The sequence below is a fragment of the Muscardinus avellanarius genome, assembly GCF_963383645.1.
Source record: "Muscardinus avellanarius genome assembly, chromosome: 21".
NCBI classification, from domain to species: domain Eukaryota; kingdom Metazoa; phylum Chordata; class Mammalia; order Rodentia; family Gliridae; genus Muscardinus; species Muscardinus avellanarius.
In genome coordinates, this window is record NC_137807.1 from 14,352,012 (window position 1) to 14,372,047 (window position 20,036).

At 44.7% G+C, this 20,036-nt stretch overlaps 1 protein-coding gene across 5 annotated transcripts in view; it reads left to right on the plus strand.

The window, feature by feature from the left end:
- RNF10 (ring finger protein 10) overlaps positions 1-20,036 on the plus strand; it is a gene marked incomplete at both ends in the record, with an annotated part of 63,435 nt that overhangs the window by 35,890 nt on the left and 7,509 nt on the right. For 2 of the 5 annotated variants that reach the window (XM_080717614.1, XM_080717615.1), the window contains 8 exons: positions 919-1,079; positions 5,423-5,554; positions 5,806-6,082; positions 6,274-6,407; positions 9,438-9,555; positions 10,008-10,109; positions 13,230-13,385; positions 19,864-19,964. In XM_080717614.1, coding sequence (XP_080573740.1) covers positions 919-1,079; positions 5,423-5,554; positions 5,806-6,082; positions 6,274-6,407; positions 9,438-9,555; positions 10,008-10,109; positions 13,230-13,385; positions 19,864-19,964 — 1,181 coding nt within the window. Of the gene's footprint in view, positions 1-918; positions 1,080-5,422; positions 5,555-5,790; positions 6,083-6,273; positions 6,408-9,437; positions 9,556-10,007; positions 10,110-13,229; positions 13,386-19,863; positions 19,965-20,036 lie in introns of all 5 variants that reach the window. The other 3 variants (XM_080717616.1, XM_080717617.1, XM_080717613.1) reach the window with 2 other exon arrangements.

Sequence of the window (20,036 nt, forward strand, 5' to 3'; positions counted from 1 at the left end):
GGGAGGCCAGGAGAGCAGGATTGTAGGTTCAGGGAAAGCCTCATCAACTTAAGGCCCTCAGCCAGCTTAGACTCTGCTTCAAAATAAAATAGGACTGGGAGCCAGGTGTGGTGGCGCACGCTTGTAATCCCAGCATTTGGAAGGGTGAGACCAGTGGTTCGCGGTTTGAGGATAGCCTCAGCTGTTTAATGAGAGGCCCTCTGCAACTCAGTGAGACCCTGTTTCAAAATAAATAATAAAATATAGGGCTGGGGGTGTAGCTCGTAGGTAGAATGCCCCTGGGTTCCATCCCCAGTACCACAAAAAATAAAAAATAAAATAGGTCTGGCGGTATATTTCAGAGGTAGACTGCCCCTGGGTTCAATCCTCAGTACTAATAAATAAATAAATAAATAAATAAATAAATAAATAAATAATTCAGATAGCTTGAAGAACTCAATGTAAGATAGTCTAAACTTTTTTTGTGTGTGTGTGGTACTGGGGTTCCTGGAAGCCCTTCTACCTCTGGGCTACACTCCCAGACCTATTTTTACATTTTTATTTGGAAACAGGGTCTCCTAAGCCAGCGCGCGCAGCTGGCTTCAAACCTGTGCGATCCTCCTGTCTCTGCCTCCCAAGCGTGGGAATTACAGGCGTGCGCCACCACGCCCGGCGATAGTTTAAACTTTTAAACGTTACTTTTGTTTTGTTCTTGTAACTGGGGATTGAACCTAGGAGCAGTCTACCTCCAAGCCATGCCCTCAGCCCTTTATATTTTTTATTTTGAAATGGTGTCACTAAGTTGCTGAGGCTGACCTTGAACCTGCAATGCTTCTGTCTTAGCCTCTCAAGTACTAGAATTACAGGTGTGTACCACTACGCAGAGCTACTGTCACAACTTTGAGCTTGTGTTTTATGATCTTGCTGGCTTTCTTGTAGATGAACAGCACAGCCAGTACTCCAAGTTGCTGCTGGCCTCTAAGGAGCAGGTGCTGCACCGGGTTGTTCTGGAAGAGAAAGTAGCACTGGAACAGCAACTGGCAGAGGAGAAGCACACTCCCGAGTCTTGCTTTATTGAGGCGGCTATCCAGGAGCTAAAGGTGAAGATGCACTGGAAACTGGAAGCTGGAGAGGCTGTGCCTCTTTACTGCATGGCGGGGAGGGGATGGATGGTGGGACAAGCTATTTCAGTTTCACACTGAAACTACTAAGCAGGGAATAACTGAAAGCCAATCTGCTCTGGGCTTTGTGTAGTTATGGAAGGGAAGGGCTGAATGACAAATTTCAGGTTCTTCATAGAGCTGAAAGGAACGGCAGGTCAAAATGCTTTTATGACTAATTGTGACAATGAAGATTGTGACGAGTTTATTAGTTTAGCTATGTTCTTAAGGTAGGTTTTTAGATTTATTTTTAGAGATATTTTGTGAGACATGTGGAAAAAGTATTATGGCCTGCCCAGAAGTCCTTATCAGTAACACAGAAAGCTAGAGCAGTGGTGCATGCCTATCACTGGTAATCCCAGTGACTTTGGAGGCTGAATCTCAAGTTTAAGATCTTAGCCGCCTATGGTGGTGCACGCTTGTAATCCCAATACTTGGGAGGCTGAGACAAGAGGATCACAGGTTCAAAGCCAGCCTCAGAAACTTGGGCAACTTACTGAAATCCTGTCTCAAAAAGGGGAAGGATGATAGCTCAGTGGTAGAGCACCTCTGGGTCCAGTCCCCAGTACTCTGGGAGGTTGGAAAAGAATAGCAAGTAAAGAATTCCCTAGACTGGGTGTGGTGGGGCATGCTTGTAATCCAGTGTTTGGAAAGCTGAGATAGGAGGATTGCAGGTGCATAGCCAGCCTCAGCATCTTGTGAGGCCCTTTTTGAAAATAAAATAAAAATAGGGTTAAGGGTGAAGCCAGTTCCTCAAAACAAAACAAAAAACTAGAAGTTTAGTTTTATATTCTTGGATTTCTCTCCAAGAAGTTTTTTTGTGTTTTTCAGTCAGCATTCTCACTGCTATGACCCCAGATACCCATCTGCATTCTCTGACCTATAGAGGTCAGAGAATGGCAGCAGGAAGTAAAGAGGGGAGGGCACATGTATAATCCCCAAGGCCACACCTCCACCCACATCCTCTTGCCACACCCCACCTGCTCACTGAGCCACCCGATAAATCATTGATGCATTAATGGATTTATCCACTGAGATCATAATCTTTATGACTCAGTTATGCCACCTGAACATTTTGTATTGCCATACCTGTGCTTTTCCGGGGTACATTCTATATCTACACTATGATGGTAATGCCAGGGCAGAGTCTGAGCAGTATCTTCCTTTATGGATCCAGATATTTTTTGCTACCTGATTTCCTTACATAACTAAGTTGGGCCTTTCCTTATTGAGTCTTTTTTTTCTGTATGTGTGGTACTGGGGATTGATCCCAGAGACATTCTGCTTCTGAGCTACACCCCAGCCCTATTTTTTATTTGGAAACGGGGTCTTATTTTCAGAGGGCTTTACTTAGGTGCTGAGGTTGGCTGCAAAACTTGGGCTGATCCTCCTGTCTCAGCCCAAGTCCTGGGATTATGGGTACGTGCCACCACACCCAGCAGTACTCTGTGTGTGTGTGTGTGTGTGTGTGTGTGTGTGTGTGTGTGTGTGTGTGTGTGTGTCTGTGTGTCTGTCTGTCTGTCTCACACTGGGGATTGGTCCCGGGAACATGCTACTTCCAAGCTACACTCCTAGCCCTATTTTATTATTTATTTATTTATTTATTTTATGGTCTGGGGATTGAACCCAGGGGCATTCTACCTCTGAGCTTCAGCCCTTCCTCCAGCCCTATTTTTATTCTTTATTTTGAAATGGTGTCCCACTAAGTTGTAGGGGGCCTCACTTAAGTAGGTGAGGCTGGCCAGGAACCTGCCATCCTCCTGTCTCAGCCTCCCGAGTACTGGGATTATAAGTATGTGTCACTACGCCTGGCTATTTATTTTTTTGTAGCTATTCTACCTTTAAGCTATACTTCCAGCCCTATTTTATTCTTTTAATTTGAAACGGGCCTCACTAAGGTGCAGATGGCCTCGTTAACTTGCTGAGGCTGGCCTTCAACCTGCAATTGGGACTACAAGAGTGGCCACCATGACTGGCTTTATTTTTACTTTGAAACAAGGTCTCATTAGGTTGATGATTCTCACTATTTGCTGAGGCTGTTCTTGAACATATAATCCACCTGTCTCAGCCTCCTAAGTACGGGAATTACAGGCGTGCACCACCAAGCCCTGCTCTCTATTTAAATAGTCTTTTTTTAAGATAGTTTCTCACTAACTTGTCTGGGCTGTCCTTCAACTTGGAATTCTCTTGTGTATCAGTCTTGAGAGTAGCTGGGGCTATGCGCTACTGTGCCTGGCTTCTTATTCCTGCTTCCTTTTTCTCTTATTCTAACTCCTTGGCTCTCCCCTATCCTGCATACTCCTTTATTTTTATTTTTATTTTTATTTTATACTGGAGTTTGAACTCAGAGATATTCTACCTCCAAACTATACCCCCAACTTGTTTTTTTTTTTTTTTAAAAATTTGAGCTGGGCGTGGTGGCGCACACTTGTAATCCCCGCGCTTGGGAGGCTGAGAAAGGAGGATCACGCAGGCTCGAAGCCAGCCTCAGCTACTTAGTGAGGCTCTCAGCAACTTCGTGAGACCCTGTTTCCAAACAAAATATAAAATGGGTCTGGGAGTATAGCCTGGAAGTAGAAAGCCTCTGGGTTCCACCCCCAGTACCACCAAATAAAAAAAAAAAAATTTGCCAGTGCCGGGCGTGGTGGTGCACGCTTGTAATCCCCGCGCTTGGGAGGTGGAGACAGGATTGCGCAGGTTCGAAGCCAGCCCACTGGCTTAAGAGACCCTGTTTCCAAAAATAAAAATGTATAAAATAGGTCTGGGAGTGTAGCCTGGAGGTAGGTCTGGGAGTGTAGCCTGGAGGTAGAAGGGCTTCCAGGAACCCCAGTACCACCAAAAAAAAAAAAAATTTGCTGGGCGTGGTGGCACACGCTTGGGAGGCTGAGACAGGAGGACCGCGCAGGTTTGAAGCTAGCCTTAGCAACTTAGACCCTGTTTCCAAATAAAATATAAAATAGGTCTGAGAGTATAGCCCAGAGGTAGAAGGCCCCTGGGTTCCATCCCCAGTACCTCAAAGAAAAAGAAAAAGAAAGAAAAGGAAAAAAGAAACACGGTCTCACTGAGTTTCTGAGGGTCTTGCTAAATTGCTCAGACTGGCCCTGAACTTGTGGTCTTCCAGGCTCAGCTCCCAAGTATTGAGATTATAGGTATGTGTCACCATACCCTACAGTCTGCAGTCTTAGTCTTTTTTTTTTTTTTTTTTTTTTTGAGGGGAGGGAGAGGAGTAGGGATTGAACCCAGAGGCTTTCTACTCCTAAACTACATTCTAGCCCTATTTTATTTTTATTTTGAAACAGAATCTCACTAGGTTGATGAGAGCCTCACTACTTGCTGAGGCTGTCCTGGGAACTGCTATCCTCTATCTCAGCCTCCTAGGGACTAGGATTACGGGCGTGCGCCGCCACATCTATCTTTCATTTTTTTGGTGGTACTGGGGGTGGAACCCAGAGGCTTTCTACCTCCGGGCTATACTCCCAGACCTTTTTTTTTTTTTAAATATATTTTATTTGGAAACAGGGTCTCACTAAGTTGCTGAAAGCCTCACTAAGTAGCTGAGGCTGGCTTTGAACCTGTGTGATCCTCCTGTCTCAGCCTCCCAAGCGCGAGGATTACAAGCGTGCGCCACCACACCCGGCCTCTATCTTTCATTTTTAATTTATTTTCTATTTTTATCTTTTAGCAGTACTGGGAGTTGAACCCAGGGACATTTACCTCTAAGCTATACCTCCAGACCCATTTTCTTAATTCTTTTATTTTGAAACAGGGTCTAAGTTGCGGAGGGGCCCCACTAAGTAGCTGAGGCTGTCCACTAACCTATGATCTTCCTGTCTAGCCGCCTAACTACTGGGATTACAAGCATGTGCCACCATACTCAACTTTCATTTTCATTTGAAAACAAGGTCTTGCCAAATTGCTGATTGTCTCACAAAGTTGCTGAGGCTGGTCTCAAACCTGAGATACTAGTTGGGTCAGTGGGACATATCTATAATCCCAGTACTTGGGAGGCTGAAACAGGAGGATCATAGATCAGCTTAGCAAAACTCAGCAACCTAATGAGAGCCTGTCTTCAACAAAAAATGAAAGGGGCTGGGGGTGTAGTTTGGAGGTAGAATGTTCCAGGGTTCACTTCCTAGTACCCCCCACCCCCGGGATCCTCCTGTCTCAGTCTCCCAAGTACTGCGATCATATGCATGTGCCACTACAGCCAGCTTATGTTCTTCCCCTTTATACTGTGTGTTTCTGGAAATTTAGCTTTCTCTGGTTTTCTCTGATGGCCTTAGGCTCGGGAAGAGGCTCTGTCAGGATTGGCTGAAGGTAGTGGGGAGGTCACCGGTGTCGTGGCTGCTCTGGAACAACTGGTGCTGATGGCTCCCTTGGCGAAGGAGTCCATTTTTCAACCCAGGAAGGTTAGTGTGCCTTGTCACCCACTGAGTGGCTGCCATTCCTCACCGCTGTTGAGCTGGTTCGCACTGCCGTAAGAACTGAACTGTCTTGGGAGGAGGCTGGGACTGTTTCCTTGGTCCTTATTACTTTTTCCTGGGGGTGTTAAACAGTGAACAGGAGAGCACAGGTGAAAATCCAGGGAGCTCCTTTTCTGCCTTTGTCATGTAGCTTCTTGAAACAGGACATGTGCTTTCTGTTGACCTACAGTTTGTTCCAACAGGATGTGCTAGAGTACCTGTCTGCTTTTGATGAAGAAACTGCAGAAGTTTGTTCTCTAGACTCCCCTCATCCTCACGCCCTCCCTCTGGTAGAGGAAGAGGAAGCAGCATCTGAACCAGAGCCTGAGGGATTGTCAGAGGCCTGTGAGGACTTGGAGTTAGCAGATGACAATCTTGGGCAGGGGACCATTTGTACTGAGTCCAGCCAGCAGGAACCTTCTGTCACCAAGCCAGGCTTCACACACCTGAGCAGCTCTCCTTGCTACTACTTTTACCAAGGTGAGTTTCCCTGAGGAGGAGCGCTGAGTTGCCATAGAGATGTGTGGAGAGGGATGACCTGGCTTTCCAGGCAAGAGGTGTCCCTACTGGGGCCTTGGGGTTGGGTGGCCAGAGAGGGCAAGGTGAGCCTAGCTGTGATGTCTGTGCTGGGGACTGGACAAGACTGTGGTGTGATAAGCTTTTGTCTTCAGCGGAAGATGGGCAGCACATGTTCCTGCATCCTGTGAATGTGCGCTGCCTTGTGCGGGAGTATGGCAGCCTAGAGAAGAGCCCGGAGAAGATCTCGGCCACCGTGGTGGAGATCGCTGGGTACTCCGTGTCTGAGGTAAGGGCCTGCCTTTAGAGGAGCAGAAGGAGATTGGGGAGCAAAATTAACCTAACTTATTTGGGGTGGGCCTAGCCAGACTAAGTCTATCCAGGACCCTTGAACGTGCTAGGCACTCTACCCTTGAGTAATATCCCAGGCCTGTGTATTTTTCATTCTGTTTGTTGATGGTGGTGTGGTGAATTCTTCTAGAAGTTAGGTGATTCTTCATAACTGTTCCAGGGTTCTGTTAAGTCAGTTTCCACTGCCCTCTGCTTCTGAGGTTCATTTGTTATGGTTGGGGAGATATAGATGTCTCTCTCTCTCTTTTTTTTTTTTTTTTTGGTAGTTTTCTACCTCTGGGTATACTCCCAGACCTGTTTTATACTTTATTTGGAAACAGGGTCGTTCACTAAGTAGCTGAGGCTGGCTTCAAACCTGTGTGATCCTCCTGTCTCAGCCTCCCAAGCGCTGGGATTACAAGCAAGTGCCACCATGCCCAGCTCTAGATGTGTCTTTTTTTATTCAAGGTTGAGTTTGGAAGCCAGGCATGGTGGCACACATGTAATCTCAGTACTTGGGAGGTTGAGACAGGAGGATTGCAGGTTCATGGCCACCTCAGAAACTTAAGTGAGACCTTGAGAGACCCCGTCTCAAGATAAAAAAAAAAAAAAATACAGTGTAGCTTGGAGGTAGAATACCCAAGGGTTCAATCTCTAGTACCCCCCACACACACACACACACAAAAAGAGCAGTGTGTTTTTGTTTTTCTTTATCACTTGAGTGAGATGTCTTTTTTTTTTTTTTTGAGATGTCTTAAAGCAAAAAGTTGGGCTCGGGATCGTTCAAAGGCTTAAGCTAGATCATACAGGCTTAAAGTATGGTTTTAGATTAGCAGATAATGAGTTAAAGGTCTTATACATATGTGAATACATGTGTGAATTTTTGCCCTTTGGAAAGCATCCCTGTATTTGTTAATGTACTGTCAATTTTCCATCAAATATATGCAAAAAAGAATAGAAAAAAATTGATGGGCTTCAGTATTTATTGTTTCAAGCTGGGCTTCATTAAGTGGAGAAATCTGTTTTATCTTCCTCGTTGTCGTTAGTTCTGTCAGTTGGTTCCCACTGAGCTACACCCTCAGCCCTTTTTTAATTTTGAAACAGGATCTCATTAAGTTGGTGAGACTCTCATAAGTTGCTTGGGTTGGCCTTGAACCTGTGATCCTCCTGGAATTACAGGCATACACCTTGTGCTGCCTGGCTTTTCTTTGTTAGTAACTATTGCTGTGTGTGTGTGTGACTAACCCTAACCCAGAGGCATTCTACCTCTGAGCTGCTCTCCAAGCCCTATTTTCATTTTTTTTTTTTTAAACAGGGTTTCACTAAGTTGCAGAAGGCCTCAGTAAATTGCTGAGGCTGGTTGGGAACCTGTAATCCTCCTGTCTCAGCCTCTCAAGTACTGGGCTACAAGCATGTGCCACCATGCCCAACTTTTTTCCTGCCCTATTTTTTACTCTTTATTTTGAAACTGGGTCTCACTGGGTTGCAGAGGGCCTCACTAAGTAGCTGAGGCTGGCCGCGAACCGCGATCCTCCGGTCTCAGCCTCCCGAATGCTGGGATTACAAGTGTGCGCCACCACGCCTGGGTTTTTTTTTTTTTTTTTTTGTGGTGGTGGTGGTGGTGGTGGTACTGGAGATTGAACCTAGGGGTTCAGTTCTACCTTCTGAGCTCCCCCCCAGCCCAATTCTTTATTCTCAATAAAAAATTAATTCTTAATTTTGAAACAGGGTCTCACTAAGTTATGGAGGGCCTCAAGTTGATGAGGCCAGCCAAGAACCTGCAATCCTCCTGTCTCAGCTTCCCAAATACTGGGATTAAAAGTGTGTACCAGGCTGGGCGTGGTGGTGCATGCTTGTAAATCTAATACATGGGAAGCTGAGACAGGATTGCAGATTCATGGCCAGCCTCAGCAATTTGTGATGCCATCTGCAATTTAGACCCTGTTTCAAAATAAAAAGTAGGGCTGGGATATATATAGCTCAGAGGTAGAGTACCCTTGGGTTCCATCCCCAGTAACACACACACATACACACACGTACGGCACCATGCCGGCTTTAAAATACTATTTTTTTCTTCGAGTACTGGGGATGGGATTTAGGGCTATTCTAAGCCTTATTTATTTATTTATTTATTTATTTATTTATTTATTTTGGTGGTGGTACTGGGGGTGGAACCCAGGGGCTTTCTACTTCTGGGCCATACTCCCAGACCTATTTTATATTTTATTTGGAAACAGGGTCTCACTAAGTTACTGAGAGCCTCACTAAGTATTTGAGGCTGGCTTCAAACCTGTGTGATCCTTTTATCTCAGCCTCCCAAGCACAGGGACAACAAGCGTGCGCCACCACATCCGGCTTTTTTATTCTTTAATTTGAAACACGATTTACTAAGGAGTTGAGGCTGGCTGTGAACCGTGATTCTCCTATCTCAGCCTTCCAAATACTGGGGTTACAAGTGTGTGCCAACATGCCCGGTAGTAAATATTATTCTTATCTTCCCTATCTTCTCTCAATTGACCCTGGAAAATAAAACAGCTGGTTAGCTATAGATTTTTGTGTGTGTTTGGTGCTAAGGATTGAACCCCAGGGGTAGTCTACCTTTGAGTTACATCACCAGCCCTATTTTATTTTTTATTTAGAAACAGGGTCTCAGTAAATTGCTGAGGTTGGCTTTGAACTTGTCCCAGCCTCCCAAGTGCTGGGATTACAAATGTGCACCATCACACCCAGAAGCTATTGATTATTTAATAATTACCTGGTTCAGTTTATTCATAGTACACACTTACTTGCACAAAAAACCCCCAGGACTTTGTTGGTTAGGTTGTCTTCCATCCCAAGTACTGCAAAAAAAAAAAAAAGAAAAAAAAATAGTGATAACTTGAGCATTGCCCTTTTGAGTCCCAGAGCTATCTTGTATGCTGTTGGAAATCTGGACCTCGTGCTCTCGAGATGTGGCCTGGTCTTAGTATTGGTGCTTTTTCCAATGCAGGACGTTCGACAGCGTCACAGATATCTCTCTCACTTGCCGCTCACCTGTGAGTTCAGCATTTGTGAACTGGCTCTGCAGCCTCCTGTGGTCTCTAAGGAAACCCTGGAGATGTTCTCAGGTGAGAAAGCCTCTGCTTTGCTTCTCTTTAGAGTGGAGATTGGGAACTCTGGTGCCTAGAAAACCAGTGTGGGAGGAGGCTGAAGGAGCTGTATCCAGAGTCAGTACTCCCAGCCAGGTGTGGTGGCGCATGCTTGTAATCCCAGAATTTGGGAGGCTGAAACAGGAAGACTTGGCAGTTTGAAGACAGCCTCAGTTACTACTTAGGCCCTTTGCAACTTAGCGAGACCCTTTTTCAAAATAAAAAAAGTAGGACTGGGGTTGTAGCTAGGGGGTAGAATGCCCTTGGGTTTCATCCCCAGTACTGCCAAAAAAAAAAGTGTCAGTACTCCCCAAATGCTCCATCCGTTCATCTAGTTGAGCTGGGCCACTGGTCATTGCTGCTTGCCAGATGGGCAGAGCTCATGGCAGGTGGCCCAGGATCTGCCCTCTAATGGCCTAACCAATCCATAGATGACATCGAGAAGAGGAAGCGCCAGCGCCAGAAGAAGGCACGGGAGGAGCGCCGCCGAGAGCGCAGGATTGAAATGGAGGAGAACAAGAGACAGGGCAAGTGTAAGTAGAGGGCTTCTAACTTGCCTAGTCCTGCTGTGGGTCATTCATTGTGTGGTGTCTCTGTGCCCAGCAGCCAGACTGCTTGGGTCCATCTCTCTGCCCGTCGTTGTTTCCTTTGACTCCTACATGTGAGTCAGGAGAGGACCTCCTCTGTGGGCTCAAGAACGTGGCTCAGAGTCAAGAAGATGAAATTCACCATGGTGTAGCAGGTGGCAAAATCGTCTTCCAGGAAGGGAATTGCGGCTCAGTCGAGAACGCTGGGGCTGGTGTCCCATGTGCTCTGTGGATTCCCTGTGACTCTTAAAAGGGGGCAGTGCTACACAGCGAGTGCCAGGAATGTCTGATAAAAGTAGAAATTTTGAAAAAATAGGAAATATATGCTGGAAGTTGGGTTTGAGAGCTTTTATATCTTCTGATCTGGTTGTCCAGTGTAAATTTCCTTGAATCCAGTGGATTAGTGGTACCTATAAAACAAAGACGTGGGTGTTTGGCCAAGGAAAGGACTTAGCTGTTATGATTCCATGCAGCATGGAAAACACTAAATTTTACTTCTCAGCCAGGCGTGGTGGCGCACACTTGTAATCCCCACGCTTCAGAGGCTGAGACGGGAGGATCGCGCAGGTTCGAAGCCAGCCTCGCTGGCTTAAGAGACCCTGTTTCCAAATAAAAATATAAAATAGGTCTGGGAGTGTAGCCTGGAAAAGGGTTTCATCCCCAGTACCATCCCCCCAAAAAATTTACTTCTCAAACTGGCAAAGCCAGAGATTCAATGGATGCAGGGAGTAAGGAGCTTCTGTTGCAGCAGCAGCTGGACAGTTGTGTGACCAAGTGTGTGTGGATGATCACATGCACCTCATCCCATCTGTGACCAAGAAGATGAAGGAATCTCTCTCATCCATTGGGAAATAAAGTCTTTTCCCGTGGCCATCGGGGCTCACAGCAGGAATCTATTTAAAAAGAGGAAAGGGAGCAGTTGGGAGTATTGCAGTTTACAGACAACCTCAGCTACTTAGTGAGGCCCTTAGCAACTCAGTGAGACCCTGTTTCAAAATAAAGAATAAAAAATAGGGCTGGGGTGTAGCTCCCCAGATAGAATGTCCGTGGGTTCCATCGGCAGTACTGCAAAAAAAGAGGAAAGAAGCTGGGTGCGGTGGTGTGTGCTTGTAATTCCAGCATTTGGGAGGCTGAGACTGTAGGATCACGGTTCGCGGACAGCCTCAGCTACTTAGTGAGGCCCTCTGCAACTCAGTGAGACTCTGTTTCAAAATAAAGAATAAAAAAAAAAAGGGCAGGAGGTGTAGCTTGGAGGTCAAATGCCTCTGGGTTTCATCCCCAGACCTGCAAAAAAAAAAAAAAAAAAAAAAAAAAGGAAAGGAGATTTTAATCTTTTAAGCAGTTTTATATATGAAGGAACTAAGGATGGCAACAAGTTGAGGACATATGTCCCTTGCCTCTAGACACTGGTTCCTTTGTGCTTTGGTCCTAGAAAGTAAAATGGAAAAAATTGGTACTAAAAACAAAATCCAGGCAGACACTCATTTAGGAGGGGAAGAATTATTTTTAGGTCTTTATTTTCTTGGAGTAGATTTAAGATGTGAGTTGGAAGAGAGAATAATTGAATAAGAACTTTGAAAGATTCTTTGTCTTTTAGGGGCAATCAAGATGTGGATTCTTAATGCATTTCAGCCTGGAGACCATGGCAAAAACAAGATAAACAATGTCACAGTGAATAGCAGAGCCTTCTTAGCTGGTGTATGGGCAGAGTGACAGGGCGAGCTTACTGACACTTCCTCTCAAAAGGGCTTTAGATTGTGATTTATATACACCAGTGTCTGGGAATAAACAATGAAGTAGGAACTGCTGGCTAGTTAAGAGACCTATGAATTACTGGATGTTGAAAACTCTGGGTTTTTTTTTTTGGAACATACTGGAATAAAAGCCTAAACCTAGCATGGGTTACTTGGCCCTCTTGAGTTAACAGGGCCTTATTGAGATAATATATCCAGAAGGTCAAGCAGCTTGAGCTGAGACAACCTGACTCCTTTAGAGAAGAGGGAAGGGCACACACACACACCCCCCACCCTTTACCAATTACCATTTTTGCCTGGGGCTTTTGCAACATGGTGTGTTCCTGCCCCAGCTTGCATCCTTATCTTTTGGATAAGGACCATGTTTCCTTTTTTTTTTTTTTTTGGCGGGTCTGGTGATGGAACCCAGGGCATTTGACCTCCAAGTTACACCCCCTGCCCTATTTTTTATTCTTTATTTTGAAACAGGGTCGCACTAAGTTGAGGAAGGCCTCACTAAGTAGCTGGGGCTGTCCACGGACCGCAATCCCCTCTTCTCAGCCTCCCGAATGCTGGGATTACAAGTGTGCGCCACCACGCCCGGCTCCACATTGTCCTTTTACCAACTACTTATTATTTGAAATAATAATAGCCTGTCAAGGCTGTGATATATTTTCCTAGTGGTTTGGTTTTAAAGTTTCATAGTCTCCCCACTATTGTGTGCTTTCCTTGTAACTGAGCAGTGAATATATCATTTTCTCAGTATGCTTCTCCTTGTTATGTGTGAAATAAATTTCTTAAGATGTCAAAAAAAACTTTCTGTATAATGGTGGCCCTCAGCTATTGGAAATTTTTGTGTGTGTGTTACTAGAGATTGAACCCAGGGACATTCTGCCACTGAGCTCCACTCCCAGACTTTTTTTGTGTGTGTGTGTGTGGTGCTGAGGATGAAATCCAGGGGCCTTCTATCTCCAGGCTACACTCCCAGATCTGTTTTTTATATTTTATTTGGAAACAGGGTCTCACTAAGTTGCTGAGAGCCTCACTAAGTAGCTTAGGCTGGCTTCCAACCTGTGTGATCCTTTTGTCTCAGCCTCCCAAGTACTGGGATTAAGCATGCGCCACCACGCCCGGCTGACCTTTTATTTTTTAAACAGGGTCTTGTTAGGTTGATGAGTCTTAGTACTTGCTGAGGCTGTCCTTGAACCTCCAGTCCTCCTATCTTAGCCTCCCAAGTACTGGGATTACTGGCATGTGCCACTATGCATGGCTCTGGAAAAATTCTTTTAACAAAGTCTATGGTTTGGCTTGCCATTGTTGTCTTTCCTTTCAGACCCAGAAGTTCACATTCCCTTGGAGAATCTACAACAGTTTCCTGCCTTCAATTCCTATACCTGCTCCTCTGATTCTGCTTTGGGTCCTACCAGCACGGAGGTCCATGGGGCCCTGTCCTTTTCTCCTCTCAGCAGAAGTCCAGGTTCTCATACAGGTAAGTGGTTGAGTTTTAATTAATTTAGCCACTGGCCAGACTTTAAGGAAAACACTGGTGTCTGGATTTACTGCCCTGACCTATGCAGTATGGTGTGGTCTTTAGGCAAATAAGTTACTTGGGTAGTCCTAAATTTTTGTCCTTGGAGTTCCCTTTCCATTGGCTGTGCTCACACTTCACCAGCTTATGAAAACCTCAGCGTAGCTCATTAGATGGGATAGTTAAACCTGGAATTTTTCCCCCTGTGATTGAACTGGTTTATTTCTGGTTTTTACATTTGAGGTACTCCCTCACAAAGATACTGGAGCATCTGTGTATCTATCTCTTCATTGTGTTATGGTAGTGAAAAAGAAATGGCCTCTAAAACCTACAGTAGGGAAATGGTAAATTATACTACTAATGCTGTGAAATACTTCAGACTTTTTTTTTCTTCTGTGGTACTGGGGATTTAACTCAGGGGCATTCTACCTCTGAGCTATACTCCCTTCCTATTTTATTTTATATTTTGAAACAGGGTCTCTTGCTAAGTTGTTGAGGGCCTCACCAAGTTGCTGAGGCTGGCTTTGAACTTGAAATTCTCTCATCTCAGCCTCTGAAATACTGGGATTTAGAAGTGTGTGCCATGGCCAGGCATGGTGGCGCACGCTTGTAATCCCCGTGCTTGGGAGGCTGAGACAGGAGGATTGCACAGGTTCGAAGTCAGCCTCAGTTACTTAGGCTCTCAGCAACTTAGTGAGACCCTGTTTCTAAATAAAATATAAAATAGGTCTGGGAGTATAGCCCAGAGGTAGAAAGCCTCTGGGTTCCACCCCCAGTACCATTAAAAAAAAAAAAAAAAGTGTGTGCCATGACACCTGGCTTCCTTCATACCTCTTGAAGGTTATAGTTAGCTGGGCGTGGTGGCACAAGCTTATAATCCAGCATTTGGGAGGCTGAGACAGGAGGATGGAAGTTCACAGACAGCCTCAGCTACTTAGTGAGGCCCTTTGCAACTCAGACCCTGTTTTAAAAATATAAAAAATAAAAAATAAGGCTGGGGTTTAGCTCAGAGGTACCGTCCCTGCGTTCCATCCCTAGTATTGCCAAAAAAAAAAAAAAAGTTGTCTTCATGAACTCATGGAAAGATAAAAGGAAATTGTAGCACAAAAATAACCATCATTTGTGGGGTTAAAGAAAAACAAATCCACCACCACAAAAAGCATTTTACTGTCCACTTATGATTTTTGTTTTTAACTGTAACAGAAGAATACTGGGATAGATATGTTCCAGACTGGTGGTAATATTCCACTCTAGGTTTATATAAGGAGTGAGAGGTTATTTAAAGACTCCTTTGGCCTTTAAAGTTTTATACACATACGCATATGCACACACACACACATATTTATATATAAAACCATACTATATAATATATATAGTATTTTAATTATAAAATTATATGTAATATAATTTCTATTTAAATTTAATTTTATATATATTTTTTCAGGATGGTAGTACATGTATATAATCCCCGCAACTTGCAAGGGCTAAAGTAGGAGGATCACAGTTTCAAGGTCAATATTGGCATCTTAATGAGACCATGTCTCAAAAAGAGTTGGGAGCCATTGTGGTAGTGCACACCTGTAATCCTAGTACTGGGGAGACTGAGACAGATCACAGGTTCAAGGCAAGTGTGTGGTAACTTAGTAAGACCCTGTTTCAAAATGGAAAAAAAATAAAAGGGCTGGGAGTATAGCTCAGTGATAGAACACTACTGGATTCAACCCCAAGTGTGCATATTCACACTTGTTTTTCTTATGAAGAGAATGTCTTATAGTGTTAGGAAATGCAATGTGTAGAAGTTATTGACCAGAAAAGAAAGTGCTCTTTTCTAACCTGCAGTTATCTGGCTTTATTTTATTTTTTTGTGGTGCTGGGGATGGAACCCAGGGGGATTCTGCTTCCAAGATATACCCCTAGCCTTATTTTTTATTCTTTATTTTTTGAAACAAGGTCTCACTGAGTTGCAGAGGGCCTCACTTAAGTAGCTGAGGCTGTCTGTGAACCATGATCCTCCTGTCTCAGGCTCCCAGATGTTGGGATTATAAGCGTGAGCCACCATGCCTTTGCTGGCAGATAATATGTATGTATGTATTTATTGCGGTACTGGGGATGGAACCCAGGGTCAGTCTACCTCTGATCTACACCCAAGCCTTATATTTTATTATTTATTTTTTTAAACAGGGTCTTGCTCCATGCGTGGTGGTGCACGCTTGTAACCCCTGGGCTTGAGAGGTGGAAAAAGGAGGATCATGCAGGTTCAAAGCTAGCCTTGCTGTCTTAGGAGACCCTGTTTCTGAATAAAATATAAAATAGGTCTGAGAGTATAGCCTGGAGCCCCAAGGTAGAAGGGTTCCATCCCCAGTACCACAAAAAAAAAAAAAAAAAAAAAAATCACAAACCAGGGTCTTGCTGAGTTGCAAAGGGCCTCCCTAAATAGCTTGCCAGCCATGATCCTCCAGCCTCTCAAATGCTGGGATTACAAGTGTGCAAAACTTTTTTGTCAGTCGGACATGGTGGCACATGTTTATGTAATCCCAGACTGAGACAAAATGATCACAGGTTGGTGACCAGCCTGCTTAGGTTCTCTGCAACTTAGTGAAACCTTGTTTCAGAAAATAAAAGAAATAGGGCAGGAAGTATAGTTTAGAGGTAGAATGCTTCTGGGTTACATCCCCAGTATCCAAAAAAAAAAAAAAAAAAAGAAAGAAAAAAAAACCAGAAACAACTTCATTAGACTTTTTTCCCCGGTACTGGGGATGGAGCCCAGGGGCATTGTACATTCAAGCTACAGTCCCCAGCCCTATTTTGTAGTCTTTTTAGTTTTTTTTTTTTTTTTTTAATTTTTTTTATTTGGAAACAGGGTCTCTTAAGCCAGCGAGGCTGTCTTCGAACCCATGCAATTTTTCTGTCTCTGCCTCCCAAGTGCGGGGATTACAGGTGTGCACCACCACACCCGGATTTTAGTTTTTTTAGTTTTGAAACAGGGTTTCACTGAGTTGCAAAGGGCCTTGCTAAGTAGTTGAGGCTATATCCGCAAACCGTGATCCTCCGGTCTCAGCTTCCCAAATTCTGGGATTACAAGTGTGTGCCTCCATGTCTGGCTTGTCAGACATTTTTAATAAAATGTGCAGCTGGGCGTGGTGGCGCACGCTTGTAATCCCTGCGCTTGGGAGGCAGAGACAGGAGGATCGCGCAGGTTCAAAGCCAGCCGCGCGCGCTGGCTGAGGAGGCCCTGTTTCCAAATAAAAATGTAAAAATAGGTCTGGGAGTATAGCCCAGAGGTAGAAGGGCTTCCAGGAACCCCAGTACCACCAAAAAAAAAAAAAAAAAAAAAAAGAAATGTTTAAGCTCTTAAAAACTTGTTTATTTTTTTTCCTTTTAGAGTACTAGAGATAGAACCCACCGGTATTCAAGCTACACCCCCAGCCCTATTTTTTTATTCTTTATTATTATATTTCTTTTTATGTGTGGTACTGGGTATGGAACCTAGGGACTTTCTACCTCTGGGCAATACTCCCAGACCTATTTTTTATAGTTTATTTGGAAACAGGATTTCACTAAGTTGCTGAGAGCCTCACTAAGTAGCTGAGGCTGGCTTCGAACCTGTGCGATCCTCCTGTCTCAGCCTCCCAAGCGCTGGGATTACAAGCGTGCACCACCACGCCCAGCTATTCTTTTCTTTTTTTTAATTTTGGTGGTACTGGGGTTCCTGGAAGCCCTTCTACCTCTGGGCTACACTCCCAGACCTTTTTTTTTTTTTTTTTTTTTTTAATTTGGAAACAGGGTCTCTTAAGCCATCGTGACTGGCTTAAGAGACCTCCTTGTCTCCGCCTCCCAAGTGTGTGGATTAAAAGTGTGCGCCACCACACCTGGCTCCCCATACCTATTTTATACTTTATTTGGTGGTACTAGGGATGAAACCCAGAGGCTTTCTACCTCCGGGCTATACTCCCAGACCTTTTTTTTTAATATGTATTTTATTTGGAAACAGGGTCTAAGTTGCTAAGAGCCTCACTAAGTAGCTGAGGCTGGCTTTGAACCTGTGCAATCCTCCTGTCTCAGCCTCCCAAGCGCAGAGATTACAAGCATGTGCCACCACACCCGGCTATTTTATACTTTATTTGGAAACAGAGTCTCACCAAGTTGCTGAGAGCCTCACTACGTAGCTGAGGCTGGCTTTGAACCTGCGCGATCCTCCTGTCTCCGCCTCCCAAGCGCGGGGATTACAAGTGTGCGCCACCATGCCCAGCTTCAGCTATTCTTTATTATGAAACAGGGTCTCACTGAATTGCAAAGGGTCTCACTAAGTAGCTGAGGCTGTCTGTGAACTGCAGTCCTCCTTTCTCAGCCTCTGGAATGCTGGGATTACAAGCGTGTGCCACCATGCCCAGCTAAGACTAGAATATTTAAAAGTCTTGGCAGCCCTTGTGATAATATGCCACATCACTCACATATTGCAGACCTAAAACTAAGGCAGGGACTTAGTGGCAGGAATTGAGACTAGAACTGGTTCTTGAGTACTACACAACCATGAGGTTCTTCTACTGAACTGGGAAGGGAGCTGCTTTATGAAGGGGAGACAGCAGATCATTGGAGAGCCAGGCATGGTAGCCCACGCTTTGTAGTCTCAGTACTTGGGAGCCTGAGACAGGAGGATCTCAGGTTTGCCGCCAGCCCCAGCTATTTAGTGGGGCCCTCTGCCACTTAGATCCTGTTTCAAAATTAAAAATGGGACTGGGGTTATAGTAACTCAGAAGTAGATGCCCCAGGGTTCAATCCCCAGTTCTAGGGAGCAGGTATTAGACATTGGATACATTACCTGCAGTGTAAAGATTGTGTTTTTCACCTACTAGCTCTTTTGAAAGTGGGTTTCTGATAGATATAGGTAAGAGAGTTGGGCTGGGTGTAGTGGCATGTGCCTGTAATGGGGAAGGCTGAGACAGGAGGATCACAGGTTCAAAGCCAGGCTTAGTTGTTTATTTATTTATTTATTTTTGGTGGTACTAGGGGTGGAACCCAGAGGCTTTCTACCTCCGGGCTATACTCCCAGACCTTTTTTTTATATTTTATTTGGAAACAGGGTCTCACTAAGTTGCTGAGAGCCGCACTAAGTAGCTGAGGCTGGCTTTGAACCCGTGCGATCCTCCTGTCTCAGCCTCCCAAGCGTGGGGATTACAAGCGTGCGCCACCACGCCCGGCTGGCTTAGTTGTTTAGAACAACCCTCAGCAACTTTGTAAGACTGCATTTCAAAATGAAAAAGGCTGAGAGTGTAGAGCTAAGAGGTAGAACGCCCCTGGGTTCAATCCCCAATCCAAAAGAAAAAGGAAAGAGCAGTTTGGATGGTTCTAAGAATAAAAGTATTAAAGCCGGGTGTGGTGGCGCACGCTTGTAATCTCAGTACTTGGAAGATGAGACAGGAGGATCAGAGGTTCGAAGCCAGACTCAGCAGTTTAGTGAGGCTCTCAGCAACTTAGACCCTGTTTCCAAATAAAACATAAATAGGTTTGGGAGGATAGTCTGGATATAGAAGGCCTCTGGGTTCCTCTTTAGTACCACACACACACACACAAATAAAAGTATTAAGCAGCCTTAGATGATTATAGAAGGGCCTGTTACTGGGGGAAACTTGTCTCATGTAGCAGTGCGTGAGGTATTGAATAGACTAATATGTAGAAAGTGCTCAATTCTAGGTCAGGGTGGATAGAGAAAAATATCTAGGGAATACTGGGAAAAAGTTGGCATCTTCCTGCTACCTCTTGTGTGTGTATCTTGAATCCTAATTGAATACTCCCAAATCTTGGCTAGAACATCAAGGGCTCCCCCAATTGCCAAAAAAAAAAAAAATTATCTTTTTCTTGGAGCTGTTTCATCCATGTAAAACCAGTTTGACAGATTATCTAGGTGTTGAGTCAGCCTTTGTGGAAAATGTAGCATTTAATAAGAAAAGGGTTATTCTTGCTGTGGGAATAGATTCCACCATGACTCCTTAGTGTTACTGTAACCACGAAGCTTTGTCTCTCCCTCCACTGATGACTGATGGGTGTAAAATCGATGTGCTTTGCTTTATAAGAACAAGGCAAAGCCGGGCGTGGTGGCGCACGCTTGTAATCCCCACGCTTGGGAGGCTGAGACAGGAGGATCACACAGGTTCGAAGCCAGCCTCAGCTACTTAGTGAGGCTCTCGGCAACTTAGTGAGACCCTGTTTCCAAATAAAGTACAAAAAATAGGTCTGGGAATATAGCCCAGAAGTGGAATGTCCCTGGATTTCATCCCCCAGTACCACCAAAAAAAAAAAAAAAAGAGTTGAAGGTTGGATTAACTGGGGGCGGGGGGGTTTTGCTGATTATTCAGACATGACATAGGGTTCATCTCTCTTGTTAATAGACACCAGCTCTTTGGACTTTACTCATATAATCAGGTTTCTGGTTCCCTTTCAGACTTTCTGCTGACCCCTCTGTCACCCACTGCCAGTCAGGGCAGTCCCTCATTCTGCGTTGGGAGTCTGGAAGAAGACTCTCCCTTCCCTTCCTTTGCCCAGGTAAATTCTTTGCTTGTGAAGCAGCCTAAGGGTATTTAACAAGAATTCGGCTGCTTGTTGCCCCTTGTTCTA